The 23,053-nt window shown below is 32.3% G+C and overlaps 3 protein-coding genes across 5 annotated transcripts; 1 reads left to right on the top strand and 2 right to left on the bottom strand.

The window, feature by feature from the left end:
• The first annotated feature begins 1,699 nt into the window (after window positions 1-1,699).
• On the top strand, window positions 1,700-5,108 carry LOC102589538 (tubby-like F-box protein 5). Of its 3 annotated transcripts, none has more exons than XM_015308616.1 (5): window positions 1,700-1,873; window positions 2,726-3,097; window positions 3,196-3,283; window positions 4,030-4,159; window positions 4,283-5,108. In XM_015308616.1, exons 2-5 carry the CDS (start codon window positions 2,735-2,737, stop codon window positions 4,947-4,949), a joined length of 1,248 nt encoding a protein of 415 aa, XP_015164102.1. In that variant the 5' UTR covers window positions 1,700-1,873; window positions 2,726-2,734; the 3' UTR covers window positions 4,950-5,108. The 3 variants fall into 3 exon arrangements, with proteins under 3 accessions (XP_015164102.1, XP_006346954.1, XP_006346955.1); XM_006346892.2 differs by having other exon boundaries at window positions 2,721-3,097; XM_006346893.2 differs by having other exon boundaries at window positions 1,700-1,949; window positions 2,721-3,097.
• Window positions 5,109-6,372: 1,264 nt separating this feature from the next.
• Window positions 6,373-9,983, bottom strand: LOC102589213 (anaphase-promoting complex subunit 10). Its single transcript, XM_006346891.2, has 6 exons — window positions 9,658-9,983; window positions 9,509-9,569; window positions 8,949-9,041; window positions 8,770-8,840; window positions 7,033-7,137; window positions 6,373-6,927 (listed from the first exon to the last, which is right to left on the bottom strand). Exons 1-6 carry the CDS (start codon window positions 9,831-9,833, stop codon window positions 6,858-6,860), a joined length of 576 nt encoding a protein of 191 aa, XP_006346953.1. The 5' UTR covers window positions 9,834-9,983; the 3' UTR covers window positions 6,373-6,857.
• A 4,597-nt stretch (window positions 9,984-14,580) lies between these two features.
• Window positions 14,581-16,162, bottom strand: LOC102588889 (transcription factor HBI1). The gene is made up of 4 exons (XM_006346890.2): window positions 15,710-16,162; window positions 15,483-15,626; window positions 15,035-15,406; window positions 14,581-14,953 (listed from the first exon to the last, which is right to left on the bottom strand). Exons 1-4 carry the CDS (start codon window positions 16,034-16,036, stop codon window positions 14,885-14,887), a joined length of 912 nt encoding a protein of 303 aa, XP_006346952.1. The 5' UTR covers window positions 16,037-16,162; the 3' UTR covers window positions 14,581-14,884.
• Window positions 16,163-23,053: the final 6,891 nt, after the last annotated feature.

Here is a 23,053-nt window from a genome sequence, read left to right as displayed (position 1 = left end):
AAATGATACCAATATACCTAAGTTAAAAGTGTAAGAATAGTAACTCTTAACAGGTTAATGGTTTATCCAATAAGAAAATTGAATAATCCATCCCATACTAATAAGTCATTAATTATAAAATTCTATTCCGTTTACAAACCATTTATTCGATAACCCATACCAATAAATCAATAAGTTAATTCAGTTACGATTCGATTTTTAGCACTCCTACCTCAAGCTCCTTTACAAGTCTCCACTTGGATAACCATTCTTTGTTGTAGTTTCTCCTTTATTTCTCTGACCCAAAAAAAGAAGAAAAATAATAATATTTGGGGGGAGGGGGTAATTTTAATTCGTAGAGACGGATTTTGTTTGAACTCAAATTTTATGGATTCATTTATAACGACCAAATAAATGATAATTTTTTTATTCTATTTTATATGGCTCACTTTATCTTTTAATCCGTCTAAAAATGAATGATATATTACTTAATTTAGTAATAATTTAACCTTAAAAAATATAATTTTACCCTTAATGAACTAATTTATAACGGCACATATATCTATAATTTATTTGAATCCATAAATTTCAAAATGAGTCTTTCTTTCTTAAAACTTTTGGAAAGTCAAACCACATGAATACTCAATTTATGGGGGCTTTTTGAACCACTACATTTTACACATCCTAATTTATATGAAAAAACAGTTTAAATAAAATATTCTATACAAATATTATCTTACAATATACAATTAAATTTACAACTTACAATTCCACTTGAGCTAAATTTTATATTTGAAAAAGGCACTTCCACTATTTCAATTTATATAACGGTTTAAATTTCGAGAGTCAAATTTCTTTAGTTTTAGATCGTAAATTTGGATATACGATCTATACGTTTTTTGAAAAATAATTTATATATTTAAGAATTACATAAAAACGTACTATAACTCACAAGAATTGAAAAATTTAAAGGACATATAAATAAATTGTTGTTTATTTTTTTTATTTGATCCTCAAAATATAAACTATGGAAAAATTCTTTTGGCCAGAATGGTATTTTACCTATGTTATTTTACCTTTTTGAATATTTTTACCCTTTTAATTTTAATACATTTTAATTAAAAATGGAAAAGTGATCAATTTATTTTAAAATAAAAAAGATATTAACTTTTTAAATTTCTGACCAAATTTTCTGGCCATTTAGCATTAGCATATATCATATAAATTTAAATGGAGAAAATATAAAGTTGTTCAAACTTCAAAGCAAGTCATGATTTTGCCATGTTACAACTTACAATACATGCTCCATAATTATTGAGGTCTTTTTCAAATACCAAAATCTAATTAAGAATCTTTATACTTTTTCCCACTATGATAGTCAAAGTTTGTACCTTTATTCCTCCCATTTTAAGTCTTATTATATTCTCTATTAGTAGTTCTTTTTTCTAAAAGAAAAAAAGAAACTTCCATGAAATGTCTAAAAAGGAATAAAATTCATGAATCACCCATTAAAATATGATTGTGAGCTATTAAAAACACTAGAAAAATAGTTAAGATATAAACTAACCTTAGCTTGGTGATTTATAGAAACCAAAACTATAGGAAATATATAATTCTTTTTATTTATTTCAAGTACAAGAAAAAAGAAAACAAAATTTAAATTAACTAGTGGATTAAATTAAAGAGAGTATTAATTTCCTTCAATAATAATAAATCCAACCTGGAGGGGTGGGTAGAGGGGGTTACATATGTATAGTTAAACTGTATCTATCATCTTTGACCCTTTTCTTCTACATTGGTGGCGGAGGAAACGGCGTTGACCGGCGGCGATCTCACAAATGGAACAGACATTGTCCCTCTTTCTTTGATCTCATTTTTCATCTAATTTTCTCAGGTTTTCTCCATTCTCCTTCCTACATTTGTACCGGCGTAACACAAAATTATCCACCATTGTAATGAAATTGAAATCGGTAGGGAAATGGATGTTGACGGTTGATTTATTCACTTTCTTGGATTTGGGGTTTTCTATTGTTTTATTGTTAGGGAAACTGGCATTTTAAATTCATGAATTGGTGTTGTTGCTAAAACACAAATGTCGAACTGGTATTACTTGATTGATCATGTTTTTTTATTTTTCTTCGCAATACAATCTTGATGTTGATTGTTGAGATGGATACCTGTTCAATAGTTTATTGCAAATCCTAATGAGGAGGGGACAGAGATAAATACGTTTTCGGTTTAATTATTTGTTTAAGATATTTAGGTAATCTTTTTTAATTAACATAGAGGGTTAACCACATTGTTAAGATCTGCTAGTTGAAGACATGGTGTATGTAGTAGGTAATGGTATTAGCTACTGGTGATCATGCTTTCGTAAAAGCACCTTTGGGTGGTGGTTCCTCTCCTTCTTCTTGAATCTTGAACATAAAATCGATCTTGCCATCAGCTCGACTAAGTGTTTCGTATTGAAAAAGTAAATTGAACTTTACTAAAGATGATAAAAAGGGGAAATTGTAATTCTTTTCCATAAATGTTTGCTCGAGATAGACAAGGAAAAGGATAGACTAATCGTTAGGATTAATGTTAGAGGTTTGAGTACCAAAAGAGCTAAGTGGGAAGGAGTTAATGTTAGGGGTTTGGGGGAGGTGGCTTTTGTCATTTAGAAAGAATATTCAGTTGATGGTTGAAATGCAGTAATTACGCTGCTTCATTGTTCTAAATCTTTTGCCACTTCATTGAAGGTAAGACTTGGTTGATGCGATCAACAGAAATGTCCTTCAAGAGCATTGTCCGTGAGCTGCGGGAGATGAGAGATGGGATAGGGAATATATCAAGGAGGAGAGTGGAAGGTAGACATTGGCGCAACAGAACCCGGTCTCATATAGCCCCCGATGTGGCCCCTTTTGAACCAAGTGAACAAGGGCAATGGGCAAATTTACCACCAGAGCTACTTTTTGATATAATCAGCAGGGTTGAAGAGAGTGAGACAACTTGGCCTGCTCGTAATGTGGTTATCTTTTGTGCATCTGTTTGCAAGTCATGGAGAGAAGTTACAAAAGAGATTGTCAGGACTCCTGAGGAATGTGGTAGACTTACCTTTCCCATTTCACTGAAGCAGGTAACTGTTCATACTCTGTTTAGTTATCATTTTATTCCTATCACCAATCTGTCAAATAAATTGAAGAAAGTATTTCTTCTATTTCTGCTTTGAACCAGCCTGGTCCCCGTGAATCCCCGATCCATTGCTTTATCAAACGGGACAGTGACAATTCAGTTTATCGCCTCTACTTTGGCTTGACTCCATGTAAGTCACGCTCTTCTTCCAGCCTTTTTCCCCCCTTTTCGACACTGTATTATGAAATTGATTTCCTCTTCGATAATTGTGTGCCTTGTTGCCGGCTTGAAGATGTACGTACCTACCTTGTGTATTTGATTGATAAATCGATTTTCATCACGTAAACCCTGAAATTCTACTTTGATGAATTATGTACATGTGGGTTGATGGGTTTTTAGTGATACTTGTCAAGTTATTGCACCGGAATATAATTACAGTAACTTTTAGAACTTCTGCTTAATGTTTGTGGTATATAATTTTTCATTATAAAAATATTGGCACACATCTGATCTGATTTTTTTAAGGAGATGCACATCTGAAATTCTATTTTGATTGTTAAAGGCATTTTATTGAGTATCCAGCAACAAGAAAGTTCTGTAGAAGTATTTACGGAAAGATTTCCGTTGTTACAAGGGTAAAGAACTCAAAACGTCTAATGGCTTTTATTTCATATGCAATAGATGTGGGTACACCAAAAAATAGTAGAGAGATACATCTATACCTAATGCTAATTAATGATTTACTTTTGCTTTCAAATATTCTTTCATTCCTTTCCTTCCAAATTGTCCATCAGACGACTGATGGGGATTGAGTTGCAAGTTTTCACTTCTGTCTTTCCCAACCATTTAATGCACCAGTACTGTAGCAGTTCCATAGTTGTCTTGAGCATTATCCCATTAACCCCCTAGACATCTGAATTTTTTACTTCATGACAGCTGAGGATGAGAGTGATAAACTATTGCTGGCTGCCAGAAGGATCAGGAGGGCAACAAGCACAGATTTTGTAATTTCATTGGTCGCAGATGATTTTTCTCGAGCAAGCAATACATACCTTGGGAAATTGAGGCAAGCCCTCGCAAACTGCTAACTATCTTCTATTAACTTGTGCTTAACCACCCTTTTGAAAGTACCCTTCGAAGTTCTTGTCCTTTCATTTTGTTAATATATTGTTGAAAACAACTTGAGCAGGTCTAACTTTCTTGGGACCAAGTTCACCATATACGATAGTCAACCCCCCAGTGTTGCATCTATTCAAGAACGTAGTCAACGTAGTAGGAGATTCTGCACAAAGCAGGTATCCGTAACAGGACCTGCATACAACTACAGTATCGCCAACATCTCCTATGAACTCAATGTTCTCCGTACAAGAGGACCTAGGAGAATGCATTGTGTGATGCATTCTGTTCCTTTCTCTTCTATCCAAGGAGGCAGTGCTCCAACACCAACATCATTCCCTCGGTCTTTTGGTGAAAAGGCATCTCCTCCATCAGTTTCAGATTCCAAAGAGACAGCTAAAGATGCCAGTTCACCTAGTATTTCAAGTTCAGCAGTGCCATTGCCTCTTCAAGAGTCACTTGTGCTTAAAAACAAGGCCCCTAGATGGCATGAACAACTGCAGTGCTGGTGCCTAAATTTTAGAGGTCGTGTTACTGTGGCTTCTGTAAAAAATTTCCAGCTGGTAGCAGCGGTGGCTCCTCCTCACAATATACCTGCCGCAGAACAAGAAAAAGTAATTTTACAGTTTGGAAAAATCGGAAAAGACATATTTACCATGGATTACCGCTATCCTCTTTCTGCCTATCAAGCGTTTGCAATCTGCTTGAGCAGCTTTGACACAAAACCAGTCTGTGAATGATTTTGGAATTAATGTTTTCCAGTTTCAGTCATATTTGTAAATTAGAATTTTCGTAGTGCAACGTGCAGCTTCTCTAACAGTAGCTGTGTAGATAGCAGCACCTGTATCAACATGTATTGTACTATTGTTCATCATGCTAAAGCAGCATTAATCTCTAAAGCCACTTGAGTTATGGTAGTGTGGTAGAAATAGTGATTAACCTACTATTACAAGTTAAGTTTCTGGATATTCTATGTACATATCGTATTTTCAAAAGTCTAAAAAAGTGCAAATTCCATTCCAACTCTGCTGAATGGCTGAATAATTCATAATCGATTCTCTTAATTCCCTAAAGTTCGATTTGGTAAAGCTTACTTGCAGTGAACTTTAGTTAATTTGATGGTCTTTTTATTTTCATTCTGTCTTAACTAATTATTTAATAATCCTATTTTACTTTTTTATAATAGCTTTACCTCGTTTTTTTCTACTCTTTTTGTGAGCTTATTCTACCATACGACACAATAAGGTGTAAATATTTAGTTCTCTGTAGGGGCAGTTTCTGTTTTGGTCCTTTGATTCATAAATAATTTGACTAAAAATATTAACCTTCAACTTGAAATATGCAATTTGGTCTTCTTCCCACAAAATGTTTTTTAAATGAAAGACCTACTTATGTTATGGAATAACTTGAAAGTTTAGCATGACCACGAGAAGATGATGATTCTTTCACAAGCACGTTTTGATTGGATAAGGCTAGACGATTTTACATCTAACACTGATAATAATTTATCAATTTTTTTCCGAAGTTAGATTATGTGGGTGAAGCTGGTAAGTTAAACCAGTCCCAGAGGCATATACATAGAGCTTGGAAGCTAGTTATCTAGTTTATCATAAATTTCTACTACCAGATGAAATAATGATAATAAGTTGCCTGCATATAAATGATAGATTTCAGACCTTGACTAGTATAAACTTACTGTCTTGGGGGTATAATTTGTATGGTTACCAAAGTCATGTCTAGCAACATTGCTACACAACCAACATAACATCATACTACAATTTCTCAAAATGCAACTTCAACAGGGCATTGTAGTTCCAGTAGCTGCGTAGAAACATCATTCTTCAACTTCCATGAAGAGTTCAGGGTATAATTTGTATGGTTACCAAGGTCATGTCTAGCAACATTGCTACACAACCAGCATAACATCATCCTACAATTTCACAAAATGCTAATAATTGATAACACTTAAAAAGGGAGTCGTAGTTCCAAAGCTACGTAGCAAGATCATTCTTCAACTTTCATGGCAAAATCATGGTACTTAGTTATGACTACAAATCATCTTAGTACACCATGCTATACATCTCCACATACTACTTGTTTTTTAATTGGCAGCACAAGCACTGGGTCGGGAAGGGTACAATCAGGAATGAAACATGTAGAAAGTAGATCAAACCACGATTTACGAATATTTAGCAATATGCTTTGAAACAAAAACATCTGAAAGAGCAAGAATCCACTCTTCCAGTTCCAGGTATTACAGAAAATTGAGAGAAAATACAAATTAATATAAGACCCTACCATGGTTGCTAGTGACAGGGTTTATATGAAGCCAAATAGGACTTGTAAACAGGAATTTTCTAGAATACCACAAACCAACCATGGACATCCAATAGGCCTATGACTTAACAATATCATAAAGAAGAAAAGCAAGTAGTCAGCAGTATGCCTGGTTCATGAGGTTTTACCATTGTAGGACCCAATTTCCATTATCCTATTACTCAAGTCATCCAAGGACAGGATCTCAGATTTGTTAATGGGAGGATTGGTCTGTTTCAAGAGAAAAAGGGACTTTTTTTGTATCCCCTGTTTGCATTTTAATATCAATAAATATTGTTGGCATCTTTCCTCTTGGGATAGTCCCTTGAGCTTCATCTCACAGCAGAATAAGTAATAAACTCTGTAGAAGTGAACTGAAATGGCTGAAGAGGGATAGGGTTCCTGCATAAGCCATCTATCAGATTCTTTGCACAATTACTGGAACTGATATTTTACATGAAGAAAAGAGAGAGAAAAAAAAAAAAAAGACAAAGGGTAATGACGCACGGTCTTGGCCCATAGACTTTAATCTGACGGATATGAGTGTCTCTTCCATTAAGATGATTCGAGAGCACAGCTATTTGCAGCATGAAAGTGTTGACAAAAGTTTCACTGTCACATAAATTAGGATATGGTTACTCAATGAATTTGTAATGAAAGAAACAGCTTCCACAGACACATGATAGGTCAACTGATACTTTTCTGTGATAAGGTAGTACATAATTTTATTGGTAATAGGATGATAAGTAAAGATATTGTTTAAAGTTGATGCCCATCCAACAACTTTTCAAACTTAACAAATGAATAAATTGAGATGTGCTTTTGTAAGGAAACTCTAAACAATTTAAACCCAATATGTGGCATGGAAAAGTTTGTCACAGCATGCACAGGAAATTCACTGACAAAAACGGACAGTTCCTCCTTTCCCTCTTTTAGGATGATAACTTTGTTGGATTGTATCTTTTCTATTAAAGAAACAGGGGCAGAAATTCATCTACTCTTCATAGAATAAAACTACGAGAGTTCAAGACCTGAGGATGGCATTCAACACTTACAGAACATGTTTCCACAAGGCAATTGGAGGTCGTCTCAAAAAACAAAGAGAAAATATGTAAAAAGTCGCAATAACAGTTTGTGTTTGCAAGCTATCCAGATATTTGGTAGACGCTTTCTGTCAGTGCAGAACAGAGACCCCAAATCCATAAAAGAGAAAAATGAACAGGATGAGATATTAACAAAATTTGTCCCTCATTATTCTAAATGGACAACAATTAAATCATTCTAGTCTTGGTTGGATTTAATCCTCTATTTATCTCCACAATATCAACGAAAATTTCAATATTTTTTGTAAGGAAATCAACTACTTCACATTAGTTTTATTTAGATTTGGTGTCATTTTGCAGATCAATATTTGGACATCAATTTGCTGAGTAATTCAACTTCTAATTGAAATAGAGACACTGATATTGAAGTGATGGTTTGGTCAATATTTCAGGTGAAATAATGTTTGCCACTCACAAGTTTTCAACATTTGAAACACATTTTCAAGTGAATTTCATGACCATACACAACTTCAACTTTCGAATACTTTTTTCCCAACTTCAACTTCAAATAATCTTCTCTCTTTTTTTCACTTCAACCAAATATTGTCCAAACACCTACTGAGACCTTCATGTATGTTTCAAGAAAGCCGCATTATCTTTCATTGTCAGTTTTTCTCAGAGTTAGTCGCTCGCTTATGCTAAAGAAAGAAATTGAAGTCCTTCATAGTTTTGCTAGTATTTAGTTCTCATCAACATTTTGCGAATATAACCATCAAAATCATTCTTTTTACTAAAAAATGTGTTGGGATAAGTGTGTGACTAAGCATAAACAAACTCGGGTCACATCTAATCATCTATGATTCAAAAGAAAAAGACTGTTCTCAATATATATAAGTTGGTAGAGAAATGAGAAAAATTGTGTCGTTTCTTACTTCTGTTTAACAGCTTCAGATTTTTAGATTAAATACTCCTTTGTATATATGTCCACGTGGTCCACCGGATTAATGAAATTCTAATGATTGGAATGCCTCATAGTGGTTGCATTTTTGTCGAAACACAAGCAAATTTGGTATCATAAATTTTCTAGAAAGATGGAACTGTGTAGAGCTACTGAATAATATGCAGCATAATCTGGCAAAAGAAGTGAAGGAAAACAAGTCAAAAACTTGCCAAATCATGGGACCAAGTCTCAATTTCTTACCGTGGATCATTACCAGATAAAGATATATGCATCCATCCAGTTGGCTTCACAAGTTCCACTGCTTTTATCTCCTTCAAAACAAAAAAAAAAGAACATAAATGTCTCAAGTTTCTGAAACTAAACTGTTATAACTAATTCAATACCTTGACAATTATCTCAGAGTTCCATTATACTATTACCTTCAAGTTGTGAAAGCCATCACCTGCTCGGATAGAGATCTTACCAGGTGTATAGCTTTCGTCAAGCTTGAAATCAACATACAGGACGACTAACTGAGAATAATTAACACAAAACAATAAAAAGATAAGAAAGAAATTAAAACCAGTCTCATGTGATTAGCCATAAAGCATGGCTGCAAAAATTTATTCGCATCCGGTGAATGCACCAAACAAATAAATGCATGACATATGCCATTCTTTTCACCTAAAAACTTAATTGTATAGCCTTAGCTAAGCTCAAGAAAAATTTAAGAGAACTTCATATTATAGTAAATCACTTCTATTCATCACAAAAGTTTATGTACAAAAAAAAAAACGTTAAACCCATAACTCATAGAAGGAAGTGTTAACTGTTAACCATCACATAAAGCAACTTTTTTAAATTAAGAAAGATTGTTCATTTTCGTCCATAAAGATAACATCTTTTAGTTGTTAAGTATTTTTCGACGAGGAGTTCATAATAGCTAAGTATGTGACGAAGGAAAATAGAAATATAGACTTGTACGTAAGATAGAACCTACTTGAAGCTTAACTTTTTTCTGAAATTGAACATTAACAAGATGAGGCTGTGCACCATCTGATCTGAATACACAAAGAAATCAAAACCCAAAAATCAGCATGTAGTGAAACTACGAGTAGAAAGCAGTGACGGATGATCGAGAATATTTACTGCCAATAGGTTTCAAGGTTATCATCGCGAAGTGAAAGAACCCCATTGCCGGGTTTATAAGAGCTGACACTCCAAGCTGCTGTTTTACCCATCTCCCGGAGGTCATCATCTACAACTAACTGCTGGCTTCCTCCTGTTAGTTTCCCTTCTTCCTCACCCTCTGATGAATCCGCCATTGATTAAGCTCTTAATTCAACTAGGTAAAATCCCCAATTGTTTGCAACAACATAAACCCTAGGTTTTCGAGCGCGTACTGTTTTTCAATTTTGAAAAGTGGATTTGGGGAAATGGAGGATGTGTTGCACCATTTTTTTTTTTTCATAAATTCAAATATTCTAATTTATATCTTAAAAAATTATCTAAAAAGGAAATGTTATTTTAAAAAATCAAAGATCCAAATTGACAACTAAACGTTAAAGAAGTAATTTTAAAAAACTATTTAAATAATAAAAATTACTTAATAAATTATATTTTATATTTATTTATTTTTTTAATGGACGGAAAAAGAAGAAGTTAAAAACACAATTAAAATGGGACATAGAAATTAGATGGTATCATAAATCGAACTTTTATATGTTTGATAATATAATGTTTGTCACTTAAGAGACTATTATAAGTTGATAAATTAAAGAAGGGGTGGAGAGCTTGCATCTTAAACTATACTTTCTAATTTTATAAGGGGTTGTTGGGGGTGATAATTTGAAATAATTGATTTCATCATACAACAATAACATATTCAGTAAAATCTTATAATGGGGTATAAAAAGGATATAATGTAGCTAGGATAAAAGGTAAGGTATATGCAGATTTTACCATTACCCCGTGGAGGTAGCTAGAGAGTCTATTTTTGAAAGACCACTGGATACAAATTCAAGTGCAAAAAGAAGGAAATAGTGTAGAGAAATGAACAAGAACAACAAAATAATACAATAGTCGAAACACATTAAACAACAAACCATGATAAATATCCTAAGCAAGAATAACATGGTTAGTACAATGACAAACACCAACAAGCCTAAACTCTCGAAAAAACAAAAACAATCTTTCATTACCTACTAATCTTCTATCGTATATGGTACGTGATCTTCATGCCCTCATATCTAAGGTCATGTCCTCAGTAAACTGAATGCATCATGTTCTGTCTAATCACCTCTCCCCAATACTTTTTCGATCTACATCTCATCGACCAACTTATCGAATAAAATGTTATTTTATGGCGAGTCCTTGTATTGAAAGAGATCTTGATTTGATTAGGGTGCTAATTTTTTGAGATTGATCGCTATCTAAGATTTCACAACACTCTCAAACACGTGAGTTTGGAATTTGCCTTAATAGAATTAAGAAAACCAACTTTAGAAGAATGGGAGGATTTTTTCGTATATCCATCATATAATGAGTTTAAGCTTCATCCTCTTCTACATTTGAAGGAATTATCCATGCCAAATTGTTGGTTTAAGAAAACGTACTTAATAATTAAAAATTGAATAGTTAAAAGTTTTTAAATAAATAAATAAAATTGTTAAGATCTAAATAATTAAAATTAGAATTTTCATTAAGTGTAAACAAAGGAGGTTTAAATTATCTTTAACTATTTTGTAATCATCTAAGTATGTGTTTGGACATGCGATTTGAGATCATGATTTCAAATACTAAATTTTTCAAAAAGTAGGATTTGAGATTTCAAATTGTGAATTCAGTTTTTTAAAAATGTAAAATTTGACGTTTATAATTTAAATAAAAAAATTGTCATTCCAAATTAAAAAAAAAAGACTCATGTTCAGCGTGAAAAGATTGTTCCTACCATGTGAAAGGATTATATTAAGGAATAGTTAGTTACTATTATTGTTGACTAGTGGATCCTTATAAAATTATGTGTATTTGAAGTTTGAAATCACAAATATTTATTTATAAAGGGTTAAAGGACACGTGCAGATATGTGATTTAGAAATTTTAGTAGCTCAGTTTGTTGGCTACTTGAGCTTTTTACCTTGTAGGTGAGGGTTCAATTCTCACATTGTAATCTCTTTCCCTATTTCCCTTTCTCAAACCTCAATTTTGAAAAAAGTAATAGTGTAAATTATCAATGTGGTGCCTTACTATATTTCGATATCTTGTTTATGAACTATAATTTATTCATTTGGTAAAATCGTATAAGAATAAGTGGTGTGTATCGCACTACAAGAAAACTATGAATTACATGGGGATTTTCCTGGGAATTAGTATGAAAATTTGCAGGAAAATAAGTTTCCTGCGAATTTTCATACTAATCCCAAGGAAAATTCCCATGTAATTCCCACTTTTTTTGTAGTGTATCTTGGTCAGTTCGATTCGGTTTTAAGTTTATTGATTCGGTTTATCGATTTTCGATTTTTAACTATGCTAAACCGATAACCGAACCAATAAGATATTTGTTATCGGTATTCGATTATCAATTTTTGGTTTTTAACGGTTCAGTTTTTGGTTTAACAATAAAAATATGTTTTCAAAACAAATATATGACTTGTCCAATAATTTGACGCGAAATAAAAAAGAGAAAAATCAAATTACTCATTAAGTGCAAAAATTCTGCTTAGTGTAGTAAAAGTATAGCACAACCCTAGCAGTTGCATAACCCTTGTCGTCGTCGTTGCAAATCCTACCCATCGTCGTTCTTAGTTCTTTAGGTTTTGACATTGTGAATCTAAATACTTCAATAATACTAAAACTTAAAGGGTAAATGCAGAAAGCAGATTTAAGTAGTGTTAATTGTGTAGGGTCCTTATAGTTATAGTCTAATATAGTGATTATAAGTAATATTTTTTGTTTGATATTTATGTATCTAAAAATTAAAATAGTAAACTATTATATTCTTAATCGGTTATCGGTTAACCCAATAACCTAATAATTTTTTTTATAAAACCATTAAATAATTGTTAATCCAATAACCCAATAACAATAAATCAATAACGCTTTTTTCGGCTCGATTCGATTTATAGGTCGATTCAGTTTTTTGCACACCCCTAATACGAATTGGGGAAATTTTGATAGTTTTTATTTAACTTGTGAAATTTTCATGTTTATGAGAGAAAAAAATACAATTTAAGAAATTTAAATTGCATATTCAAACAAAACTTTAACTTCAAATAAATTAAATTTCAAATCGCTAATTTCAAATCATGTCCAAACGGGACCTTATTCTCAGAGAAAACTTGTCATTTATTTCATTACTTCATTTAGCTGATACACTAGATACACGATGCTCTGAAAACATTCATTGGACAATGGAACAAATTCTCTGTGCTGCTCAAGTAGGTTGAAATCTTCCAATCACGTCACAATACATTTCTTTCTATATTTAGTAAGTTTTTGAATACGAACATTTTATATGACAATTTAAAGATGACGAGATTCAAACGAGTACACACATATATAATTTAAAATCACAAAGATTCAAAAGTTTCACTTTTATTTCTTAAAAAAATTCTATCTAGTCAAAACTAAAACACTTGAATTGAAACGGAAGGAGTCGAAATTTAGTTGCACTGTGAACTTTGAAACACATTGTTGGTTTGTCATGTGCTGTAAGGGAGTAGAAGTCGATTCAGAAGAAACACCAGTTGTTGATTAGGTGATTGTCCCATTTGAACTAGGCCCCTCTTTGTCCCCATTCTAAACAAAGCATAATTCACAAGCAAAGGCAACTAAAAATATGGACCACTCAACCACTGCTCATCAATTTCCACTACTTCTCCTTTTATTTCCTTTTTTCTAAATTATTTAAAATCATCGTGAAATCAATTACTAATATTTGTATTTCGATAGACTGTCTATATCATATTCCCTTAGATTGTGGCCTTCTCCAATCTGAAGTTAACATGCATGAGATATACTTTGTGTACCGAGCTATCTGGTATCCAAAGTTATTAGTCTCAATTTTAATAATTCGTATTCCCATCGAGTATATTCAATGAGGAATAAAATGCTCGCTACCGAAAGGTTCTCTATTTTCACATATCAGTTAAGAGTAGATTATACCAATCATCACAACATATCTTTAGGAATCTTTTTTTATTTTTGTTTATTTCACCTTCTCTCTTCTCCTTTTAAGTTCCTTTTCTCTTCTATAAGGAAACATCACCTATAGGTCATGAGTTCAAGTTGTAAAATCATTCATTAATATTTGTGTCAGAATCTATTCTATGTAATGCACCCCTTGTGTGTGGTTCTTCTCCGGATTCTATGTGAATGCGAGATATTTCATGGACTGAACCACCTTTTATATATTCGGTATCCAATGTCTACTAACCTCAATAATTCGAATTCATGTTGAGTATATTCACCGAACGGATAAGATGTTTTTTACCAAAAGGTTCTCGATTTCCAAGTTGGTTAATAGTAGATTATCCCAATCACACCACATCTTTATGAATAGTCCACCCCCCCCCCCCGCCTAATTTCACCACCGCTTTATGCTTGTCCTCAAATGCTTTAGTGTAGTACCTTTGCCTACTTCTCACTTCATAGTGGTGTTTCTCGAGTTGTGTGCTTACTTATATTGCTTTTGATTTTCGTATCATGGATCTTGGTTCGCACTTTATGGCATTTCCACTAGAAAAAGAATCCAGACATTTCTCGTGTACCTATTATGGAAAGCATTTGGACTATGTCTCTCTTTCTTTCGTTCTCTTTTTTCTTTTATGTTGCTTTCTATGTTCGTTATTATCTCAGAAAATCACTTTCTATATTGAATAACTATTAGTTAAGCGATCATTTGAAAAATCAACCAGATCGTTCATGTAAAATCTTCCATTCTTGACTAACATATTTGTTGTTTACCCTATAATTCAAAGGGTTGTTGTCTTAACCATAAAAGTTGGATCACTCAACAAATTTGCTTTCTTACTGTAATATTCAAACATAAGATGATCAGGGAAAGAATAAAAAAGAGTAGAAAATTCAATCTTTTATTACATATCAGTCAAATAGTGGATGGCTGGATGCAACTTTGGCTATATATATGAACAAATTACAAGATGCCTTATAAATGTGTAAGATGAAAGAATTTCTCTTCATTGTGATTTATGGGGTTGGAGGGGGAGGGATAGGGGTGTTTGCCGTCTAACACAGTTGCTAACTTAAAAAAAAATTGGACTCGAAAGGATGCGAATTTTGTGTACAGGACAGGAGCCATTCGAATGAGATCAATACTAGTTTTGCACTTCAAACTTTGTAGATCAATCTTTTTAAACTAGTTAAATCCAACACTGAAAAGGCTCTGCAAATCAGGTTCAAAAGTTGGTTGTTGCTGTTGTACTACCTGCAATAGAACAGTAACAGATCTACTTAAGATAACGAGAAAATGACTTTATGAGATAATAACTATTAGTTGAGAAATTACCGTAAGAGGTGAAGAACCAAGATAAGTGTCTGGAAATGACATTAAATCTCTTCTTTGGGCGACATCACCGGTACTTCCAGCTTGCTGGTGTTGGATTATGTTATATTCTGAAAGAGTTGGAATTGCTACTGTTGGTGGAAAAGTAGTGGTCATGTAAGAAGGGAAGTCTTTGGCGAAAATGTTATCCGTGTTCAAATCAAGCCTAGGATTCAGAGTAGCAAGTTTCATGGACAGGAATTCGACTTGTTTCTGAAGCGATTGAACATAATTTATGATTTCATCTAGCATTCCAGCTTTGCCTGTCACTTTGTTGCAACCTGGAACTAAATCTTGTAAATATTTCATTTTTTTACTGATTTTCTCCCTTCTAGCCTGCATAAGGCCAAAATTGCTATTAGAAATCACACTCTCTCTAACAGTTTAAGCACTATTCAACAAGTGCACTTACTCTTTCTGCTAAGCTGTGGCTATCAGTAGCTTGGCCACGACGTGCCCTGACATGAATGTAATCAGGTTTTTGAACCTCAGACGTTTTCGAATTCTCCTTCGAATCATTTCCTGGGCATTTTTCACAATCCTCTTCCTCAGAAAACTGCAAAAAAAAACAGAGATGTTCAGATTAATTGAGTGAATTATATACGATCGAGGCATAATTGTATATATACTATTACAAACCTCTGCTTTTCTCTTCTTGGTTGAAACAACATTTTCCCTTGGAGCTATCATTGTACTTAAATCATTTTCTTTCTCCGGAGGCGGAGACACTGTTGTAATCGATGAATTCGATACTGTAGAGAAAGAGGGACGAGCCATTTCTTGACAATTAACAAAATTAGACTCTCTCCCACCAAACATATTGAAGTTGTTAAAATTCCCCTGAAAGCAGCCGGTAAATAAGTGAGCAAGTTCTTGTTGAGGTAGAGAAGAAAGTTGCTGTTTAGAATGGTTATAAAGACGTTCCAACACTGCTCTTTGCCTTTCAAGAACACTCATTTGTAACATGTTTGCACAATTCTAATGAAACTCGCGAAATAGTGATAGCAGATAGATAAATAGAGGAGTAGGACTAAATGTTTGTGGTAAGAGTTGTTTGTGAAAGTGGAAAAAGATAGAGAGGAAGGATTTATAGAGATGAGAAAAGGATTGGTGGTAGTGGATATAAAGAAAAAGGGGGGAAAATGGGCAAATGTCAAATCAAGAATGTGGAGATAAGAAGAAACAGTGGTGGGGTTATGTTCAGTAGTACTCTTTACAAAGGAATCAAAAGCCATTGCAACAGATATTACGGCGTTTATGCCAATAATAGGAGAGAGATAAACATGTTTAACATCTTAAAAGTAGGCGTTTCAATTATAGTAATCAACTCTACCAAGTCCTTTTCATTAGTCCCAGTCTTTTTAACTCTTTGAGGGATGTTTGGTAGCCATGATTTATGAGGATTAAATTTGAATACGACTAAAGCCCTTGACCTCAACCTCTACACTCTCATATCTAAGGTCATGTCTTGGATAATCTGGAGTTGCCACATGTCCTATCTAATTAGCTCTCCTTGATACTTTTTTCGCCTACCTCTACCTCTTTGGGGCATCTACGCATCTCCTCTTCACATGTCCAAACCATCATAATATTGCTTCCCTCATCTTGTCTACCATAAGGTCTAGTCTCTCACCTCGCTCCGGATATCATCATTATTAATCTTATCTTTCCTAGTGTGCCCACACATCCATCTCAACATCCTCAATTTTGCAACTTGCATCGTTAGAACATGAGAGTTCTTGACTGGCCAACACTTCGCATCTACAACAATGTTGGTCTAACCACAACTCTATAGAATTTACCTTTAAGTTTAGATGATACCTTCTTATCACACAAGACTCTGGAAGCAAATTTTCAGTTCATCCACACCGCACCAATGCGATCAGGAGTGACATCATCATCGATGTCCCCACTTTTCTGGATTATTGACCCAAGATACTTGAAATTATCTCTGTTGGGAATAGCATGTGTGTCAAGCCTCACTTCCACGTCTCTCTCATACACTATATCACTAAATTTGTACTCCAAATAATCGGTTTTGGTCCTACTCAATCTAAACCCTTTAGACTCAAGAGTTTGTCTCCACACCTCCAACCTAGCATTAACTTTATTATGTGTCTCATTAATCAATACCATGTAATTCGAAAATATCATAGACCATGACACCTCATAATGAATACACCGTGTCAATTCATCTATCACCAAGGCAAATAGAAATGAAATAAGAACTGATCTCTAGTATAACTCAATCTCAACTGAGAAGTGCTCTGAATCTCCTCCCAGAATCCATCATATATGTTCTTTATCGCGCTAATATAAGTCATCGGTACGACTTGAACCTTTAGATTTCTCCAAAGGACTTCCCTCGAGACTTTCTCGAAAGTCTTTTCAAGATCAATAAACAATATATGTAAGTCCTTATTTCTTTTCCTATATTTCTCAATCAGTTTCCTCACCAAATGTATAACTTGTGTAGTCAATCACCCCGGCATGAATCTGTATTGAATCTCGTAAACGGTCACATCCATCTTCACCCACTTCACTATCCTTTACCAAACTTTCATAGATTGGATGACAGTATAAAAGCATAATGCAAACTCAATTCTTGGATATCACACCTTTTTATCTCATTTAACTAGGAATTATTTTGTCCTAGGGACAAAGCTTTTTTATTAAGAGGGTCTGAAACATAAAAAGTAAATATACGAAAAGGTCAAAACTCTAAAGGGGTTCAACATATACTATATATACGTAAGAAAATTCTTACCATGTGTAAATGGCGTATTTTTTTGTCGAAGCGGGTTTGGATGAACCCCTCAACCCTGGTTAGCTCTGCCCCTGATTTTTTTCATTTGAATAAGTTGGTCCAGGATTTATAAATCTAAAATAATTTAATCTGCATACCAAACGTCTACTAAGAAAGTCTTGCAACGTTCTCAAAAGATCTAATTGCTTAGATCTCGTACTAAATAAGTTTAAGATTTGGCTTAATACATCAACGGATCAACATTTATCAACTGGGCACTTGAATACATGATGAAGTGTTACTATTAGACATTTGTGGTTCAAATTTTGGAGAAAAAAACTTATGGGTGTGTCCTCAAGCATCTATTAGATAGTTAAGTTAACCACATAAAAAAAAATTCATCTCCTTTAATTATATACATCAACCTCAATAGAAATAAACTTAAGGTTTTATAGCTAGTATTGAGGCTCTGCGTCTAAGAACAGTTGCAAAAATTGAAAATTTAATGCAAGACATAAATAAAATGACCAAGGTTAGAAGGTATTCACCAACATAATTCAGAAATAAAACAACTTTTGTCTTCGTATAGAAAAGGAGACAAAAACACTAGACATTATTGGTGGTGGAGGTCATAAGAAAATATACATAAATTGAAACGACTCTAAAATCTCACATGATATGTCTTGTATGTGAAAGAGAAAAAAGTTTTATTTATATATATATAAAGCAACAAAATTGGGATTAAATAATTAAGAGATCCTACCAGAAATCTATCCAAAACAGTAACATTGAGGTTTTAAGACAAGGTGAAACATCTAAAAGAGTTTTTATTTTTATTTTTATACACTATAAAAGTTAATTATTGATTCAAATCTAATAGTATGTAAAATTGATGGACACTTTTACTTTTGTCAGTATGAAATAAGCGCAAAGTGACAATCATGGGTCAATTAAATGATCAAAGTATATGTTGCTATTATATAATCTTCTTATCAGGATTATCAAATCACTGTTGTTAGAGATAAAGTGAGAATTCGTGGTCCGAAGTCAGTGAAAAATTCGTGTATCGAAAGCACATAATAAAAGACACAGGACAGATATATCATATATATATCCATACAACTATATTACAAGATCCCGTAAATTATAAAGGAATATTAATTGGCATGCATAATGATATTTCCCGGTGGGGCATTTCTATTAAACATAGTATTTTAGGACTCGATCGAATGGAGCTTTTCTATTGGTTAGTGTCTCACTTATAGTCTTTTCATACTTGTAAAGGGTTAAATTCTTGACATTTATTGATGAGAGTTCGACTCTCAACCTTGTAATTTCCGAAGTAAGTAAGGGATGTAGGTTAAAAACTAGAGAGAGCCAAATAAAAGAGGCAGTAGGCAGCTAGAGACAAATTGTGCAAAATTATCATGGTATTCTCTTTTTTTGGCCACTCAAAAAACAAGACTTCAAATTATGAGGAAGACTCACTTCTCTTTTAATTCTTCAACTAAATTTCAACTTATCATTCTATCCCCACAATTTTAATCATTTAAAAGATAAGTTGTGGTCACACCTACAAACGTGCTATGAAATATACAAAAAAGTGTGCTACTAACATTTATATACATTTATTATTTATATTCGACTCTAAGATTCAAGATCACTATAGTATAATCTTTCATCGGGTGCAGCAATAATGCTCTTGACTTATCTCTTCAAGTGGTATGACCCAAACAATTTCAGCCTAGCTATCGATCGAGTCCAAATCTTTACCATAAAAAAATTTCCCTTCAACATATTTTTTTATATATGTAATAAATAAGTTGGAGTTAGAGAATATATTTGTTTCTCTCAGCTCTATTTCCTACACACCTACTTCACTTTTATCACGAACACTACAATATTTTTTTACACATTTCTTATACATAATATAATATTTTTTATATAGAAATTTGTGGAAGAAACACCTTAGTATATACGACTATACGTATAGGAATTCTTTAATAGAGTGAATTAAAGAATAGTGAGATATTAAGTGAAGACATGTGATAATGGCTACAATATTTAAGTCGTAGGGAGGTAATTAATGGTGAAGCATATATATCATAGTAATTATATAAGTTGCACTAAAAATATTGCACACTTTTATCACCATTAACTCATGCAAATTAATATTATTATTTTAATATTAAAATATTATTTTTTTTATTTAAAAAAAATTATATTGTCTAAATTGAGGAAAAAAATATTTTTCTCATATATATGATTGCTAATTTTCCACTGATTCAAATTTCAAGTGTGACATTATTATAACTTCTTTTTCCTTTTCAATTTCCTTTATAGAAATTTCTAGTTCCGCTATTATAAAGCATATATGATATAAGTAATAAAGTTGTTAATTACATTTTGAATTTTCTTTTGTATATTTAGAAAAATCATAATTTCTATTGTTTTAGAAATTTTATTGTCTACATAGATTTGGGAAAATTAAAGATATATATATTGTCTTCTTTTTTTTTTTCCTCCCTAGGAGCTCCCACCCCACTCCCTTGGTGACTCGAACTCGCAACCTTCGGGTTGGAAGTGAGGGGTGCTTACCATCCGAGCAACTCCCTCTCCTCAAATATATATTGTCTTTATAGGATTGAGGTGTTTTTTTTTCTTATAAGTTTGAAACTATTTATGAAATCTAAATATAAGGTTGTAGTTAGGGGATTCATAGAGGATCTCGAGACATTGTATAAAAAAAGATAGTTAACGTGAATAATGTATTGATAATCGATCTGACATATATATTATGATCAAAGATAATTTCGATCAATAAATTTAAGCATTGCCTAGACTTGATTGGTAAGTCAGTATTCAATTGAGCCCTTTTGAGGGTTAAGAAAGCAAGACAAAAAGTCGTTGTTTCTATTGGTGATGAAGAGAAATCAAGTCAAAGGGATGATTTGTTAATTATGTCTTGAATATTTTTTTGTATATTTAGGAAATTAATTTCATAATCCCTATTGGTTTAGGAAACTCATTGACTTAATAGATTTGAAAAAAGAAAATATATTATTCTTTAGGATTGAGAAAACTTTTCTTTTATAGGTTTGAGATGATTGCTTGAGATCTAAAAATTGGATTTATAGTTGAGGATTCATAAATCATTGTACATTTCTTCTCTTTCCTAATGAAAAATTCTCTCTACTTTTAGTTGGAGTCAAACTTCGTTAAATCATTATGTTATATTTCTTATCTATTTATTTTGTATGTGATTGGGTGCTCGTTAAACTATAATTTTTCCGCAACAAAAAAACAAGAAATGAAAAGATTTCATACTCTCTGAATTCAACAAATGATGAAAAAAAGCATATCGTGATCGGAAGGTGCTAACTACTTCCAAACATGGCATATCTAAGGGGTGTTTTCCGGGTGCACATGAACACATGTTTTCTCCTGAGAATCTAGATCACATATAACAGTATTATATATTTTTAAAATACTTAAATATAGACGTGTGAATCCAGGCTTGAAGTATCGTATAATGTGATGACTGGATACACCTCTCTAAGTGAGGTTAGAAAGCTAAATTTTATATCTATCTTTTTTTTCTTTCTAAAATTGAGTAATAAAACCCCTCGAAGTGATTCTTGATAGCACTTTTGGTGTTTTAAATCATTTTTTTCTTTAGTCTTTCAAAGTTTTCAAGTTTGTCACATTCGAAAGTCCTAAAAAAAAAACTAGTGTAAATTTTTTATATAATTAAACTAACTATGTAAATTGAACATATAACATACCGTCAATGGGTTCAATTGATCTCAATACTTACTATACAAAATACATATATATCCATCTTTTTGTAATAATGCACCCATCATTTTGAGGTCCCAGATACACCTTTGCTCTTTTTTTTAAAAAAAAAAAGGTGAAAAAGGAAAATTCTAAATGGACAAAAACAGTACTATAACAAGATAGATGATTATTATTAAAACTAACGTACGAAAGCCTTTAGTTATCCTTAGTACTAAATAAGTTTTGTTGCTAAATTAGGTAGGCGTTTGGTGGTATAGTTTTAAAATATTTTCTAGTTTTTCTGAAATTTGTGATGTTGGAATTAAAGATGGAGTAATTATGTTTCGTTATACTTTTTGAAAAAGAATATTTAAGATTATATTCATGCTTGAATTTATTTAATTTCAACTTTAATAGTGATAAGTGAGTTGAAAAACAAGTTATCAATTATTTTTCAAATTTGAAATACAACCAACTTCAAATTGAATTTTTATAATTAAACACTAATTTTTAAATAGAGTAAAATATTACTCCCAAAAATAAATAAATAATTTTCATGATAAAGGCAATTTGGGTTACTATTTCCAAATGCTGTTTCTTATCCCTTTATTTGTTAAATATGTGTTGGACATTACTAAAATAATTTTGATTAGTCAAATAATAGAGATAAGAGACACATACATATTATATGAAGAGGAAGAGAGACAAGATCACATTAGCATGATAAAGTTTGAAGATTTAAGGGACCCAATATTTGTAAAGAATATATAATACAACAATAATAAGATAAAACAGCTTTAGAATGATTGTGATTGAGCATGGCCATGACTAGTAGTAGTGTTGCTCAATGAATCTTCACTACCATTAGAAGTTGTCGTGAGATGATTGAGATTTTTTTTAATTTTAATTAAAAAATTTGATTTCTGATTATGCAAAATAAAAAAAAGATTTCTTAATACATATAACATTTTATTCGGCCTCTTAATATATAGGTCTATTCAATATGAGTTTAAATTACTCAAATGTATATTAATTTGATATATCATATCCTTAAGGGTGTGTTTCGTATAAATGATTTTTCAATATTTAATTAATTAAAAATTTAAGAAAAAACACTTTTTTTAGAAAAAAAAATAAGTTTTTTTTAAATGAGAAAATGATTTCTCTTATGAGAGTAGAGATTTTTTTTTTTTCCATAAATGACATTTCACATTAATTATCTGCAACACACCCCAACCCTATCGTCATACTTCTACGGTTCACCCACACACATTCTATAGTATTTCTCTAGATTAATATATAAAATAACTTTTAGATAATATTTTTTTTACTTATTAAATATTTGAATTTTTTTTTCGTGAAAAACATTTTTGTTCATATCAAACCCACCCTAAAGCAATAATGATTAAAAAAAAATTGATCCCATCTCTTTCATATGGGTGTGACCCCCATTGGCT

The sequence above is a fragment of the Solanum tuberosum genome, unplaced genomic scaffold, assembly GCF_000226075.1.
Source record: "Solanum tuberosum cultivar DM 1-3 516 R44 unplaced genomic scaffold, SolTub_3.0 scf00085, whole genome shotgun sequence".
Taxonomy (NCBI): Eukaryota; Viridiplantae; Streptophyta; class Magnoliopsida; order Solanales; family Solanaceae; genus Solanum; species Solanum tuberosum.
This window is presented reverse-complemented; position numbering and strand designations above follow the sequence as displayed.

Coding starts and splice junctions, on each gene's coding strand:
- LOC102589538 (XM_015308616.1), top strand. CDS start 2,735: ATGCGATCAACAGAAATGTCCTTCAAGAGCATTGTCCGTGAGCTGCGG. Junction 3,098..3,195: donor TTCCCATTTCACTGAAGCAG/GTAACTGTTCAT, acceptor GCTTTGAACCAG/CCTGGTCCCCGTGAATCCCC. Junction 3,284..4,029: donor CTACTTTGGCTTGACTCCAT/GTAAGTCACGCT, acceptor ACTTCATGACAG/CTGAGGATGAGAGTGATAAA.
- LOC102588889 (XM_006346890.2), bottom strand. CDS start 16,036: ATGTTACAAATGAGTGTTCTTGAAAGGCAAAGAGCAGTGTTGGAACGT. Junction 15,627..15,709: donor CCAAGAAGAGAAAAGCAGAG/GTTTGTAATAGT, acceptor TTTTTTTTGCAG/TTTTCTGAGGAAGAGGATTG. Junction 15,407..15,482: donor GCCACAGCTTAGCAGAAAGA/GTAAGTGCACTT, acceptor GGCCTTATGCAG/GCTAGAAGGGAGAAAATCAG.
- LOC102589213 (XM_006346891.2), bottom strand. CDS start 9,833: ATGGCGGATTCATCAGAGGGTGAGGAAGAAGGGAAACTAACAGGAGGA. Junction 9,042..9,508: donor AGAAAAAAGTTAAGCTTCAA/GTAGGTTCTATC, acceptor AATTATTCTCAG/TTAGTCGTCCTGTATGTTGA. Junction 8,841..8,948: donor ATGGCTTTCACAACTTGAAG/GTAATAGTATAA, acceptor TTTGTTTTGAAG/GAGATAAAAGCAGTGGAACT.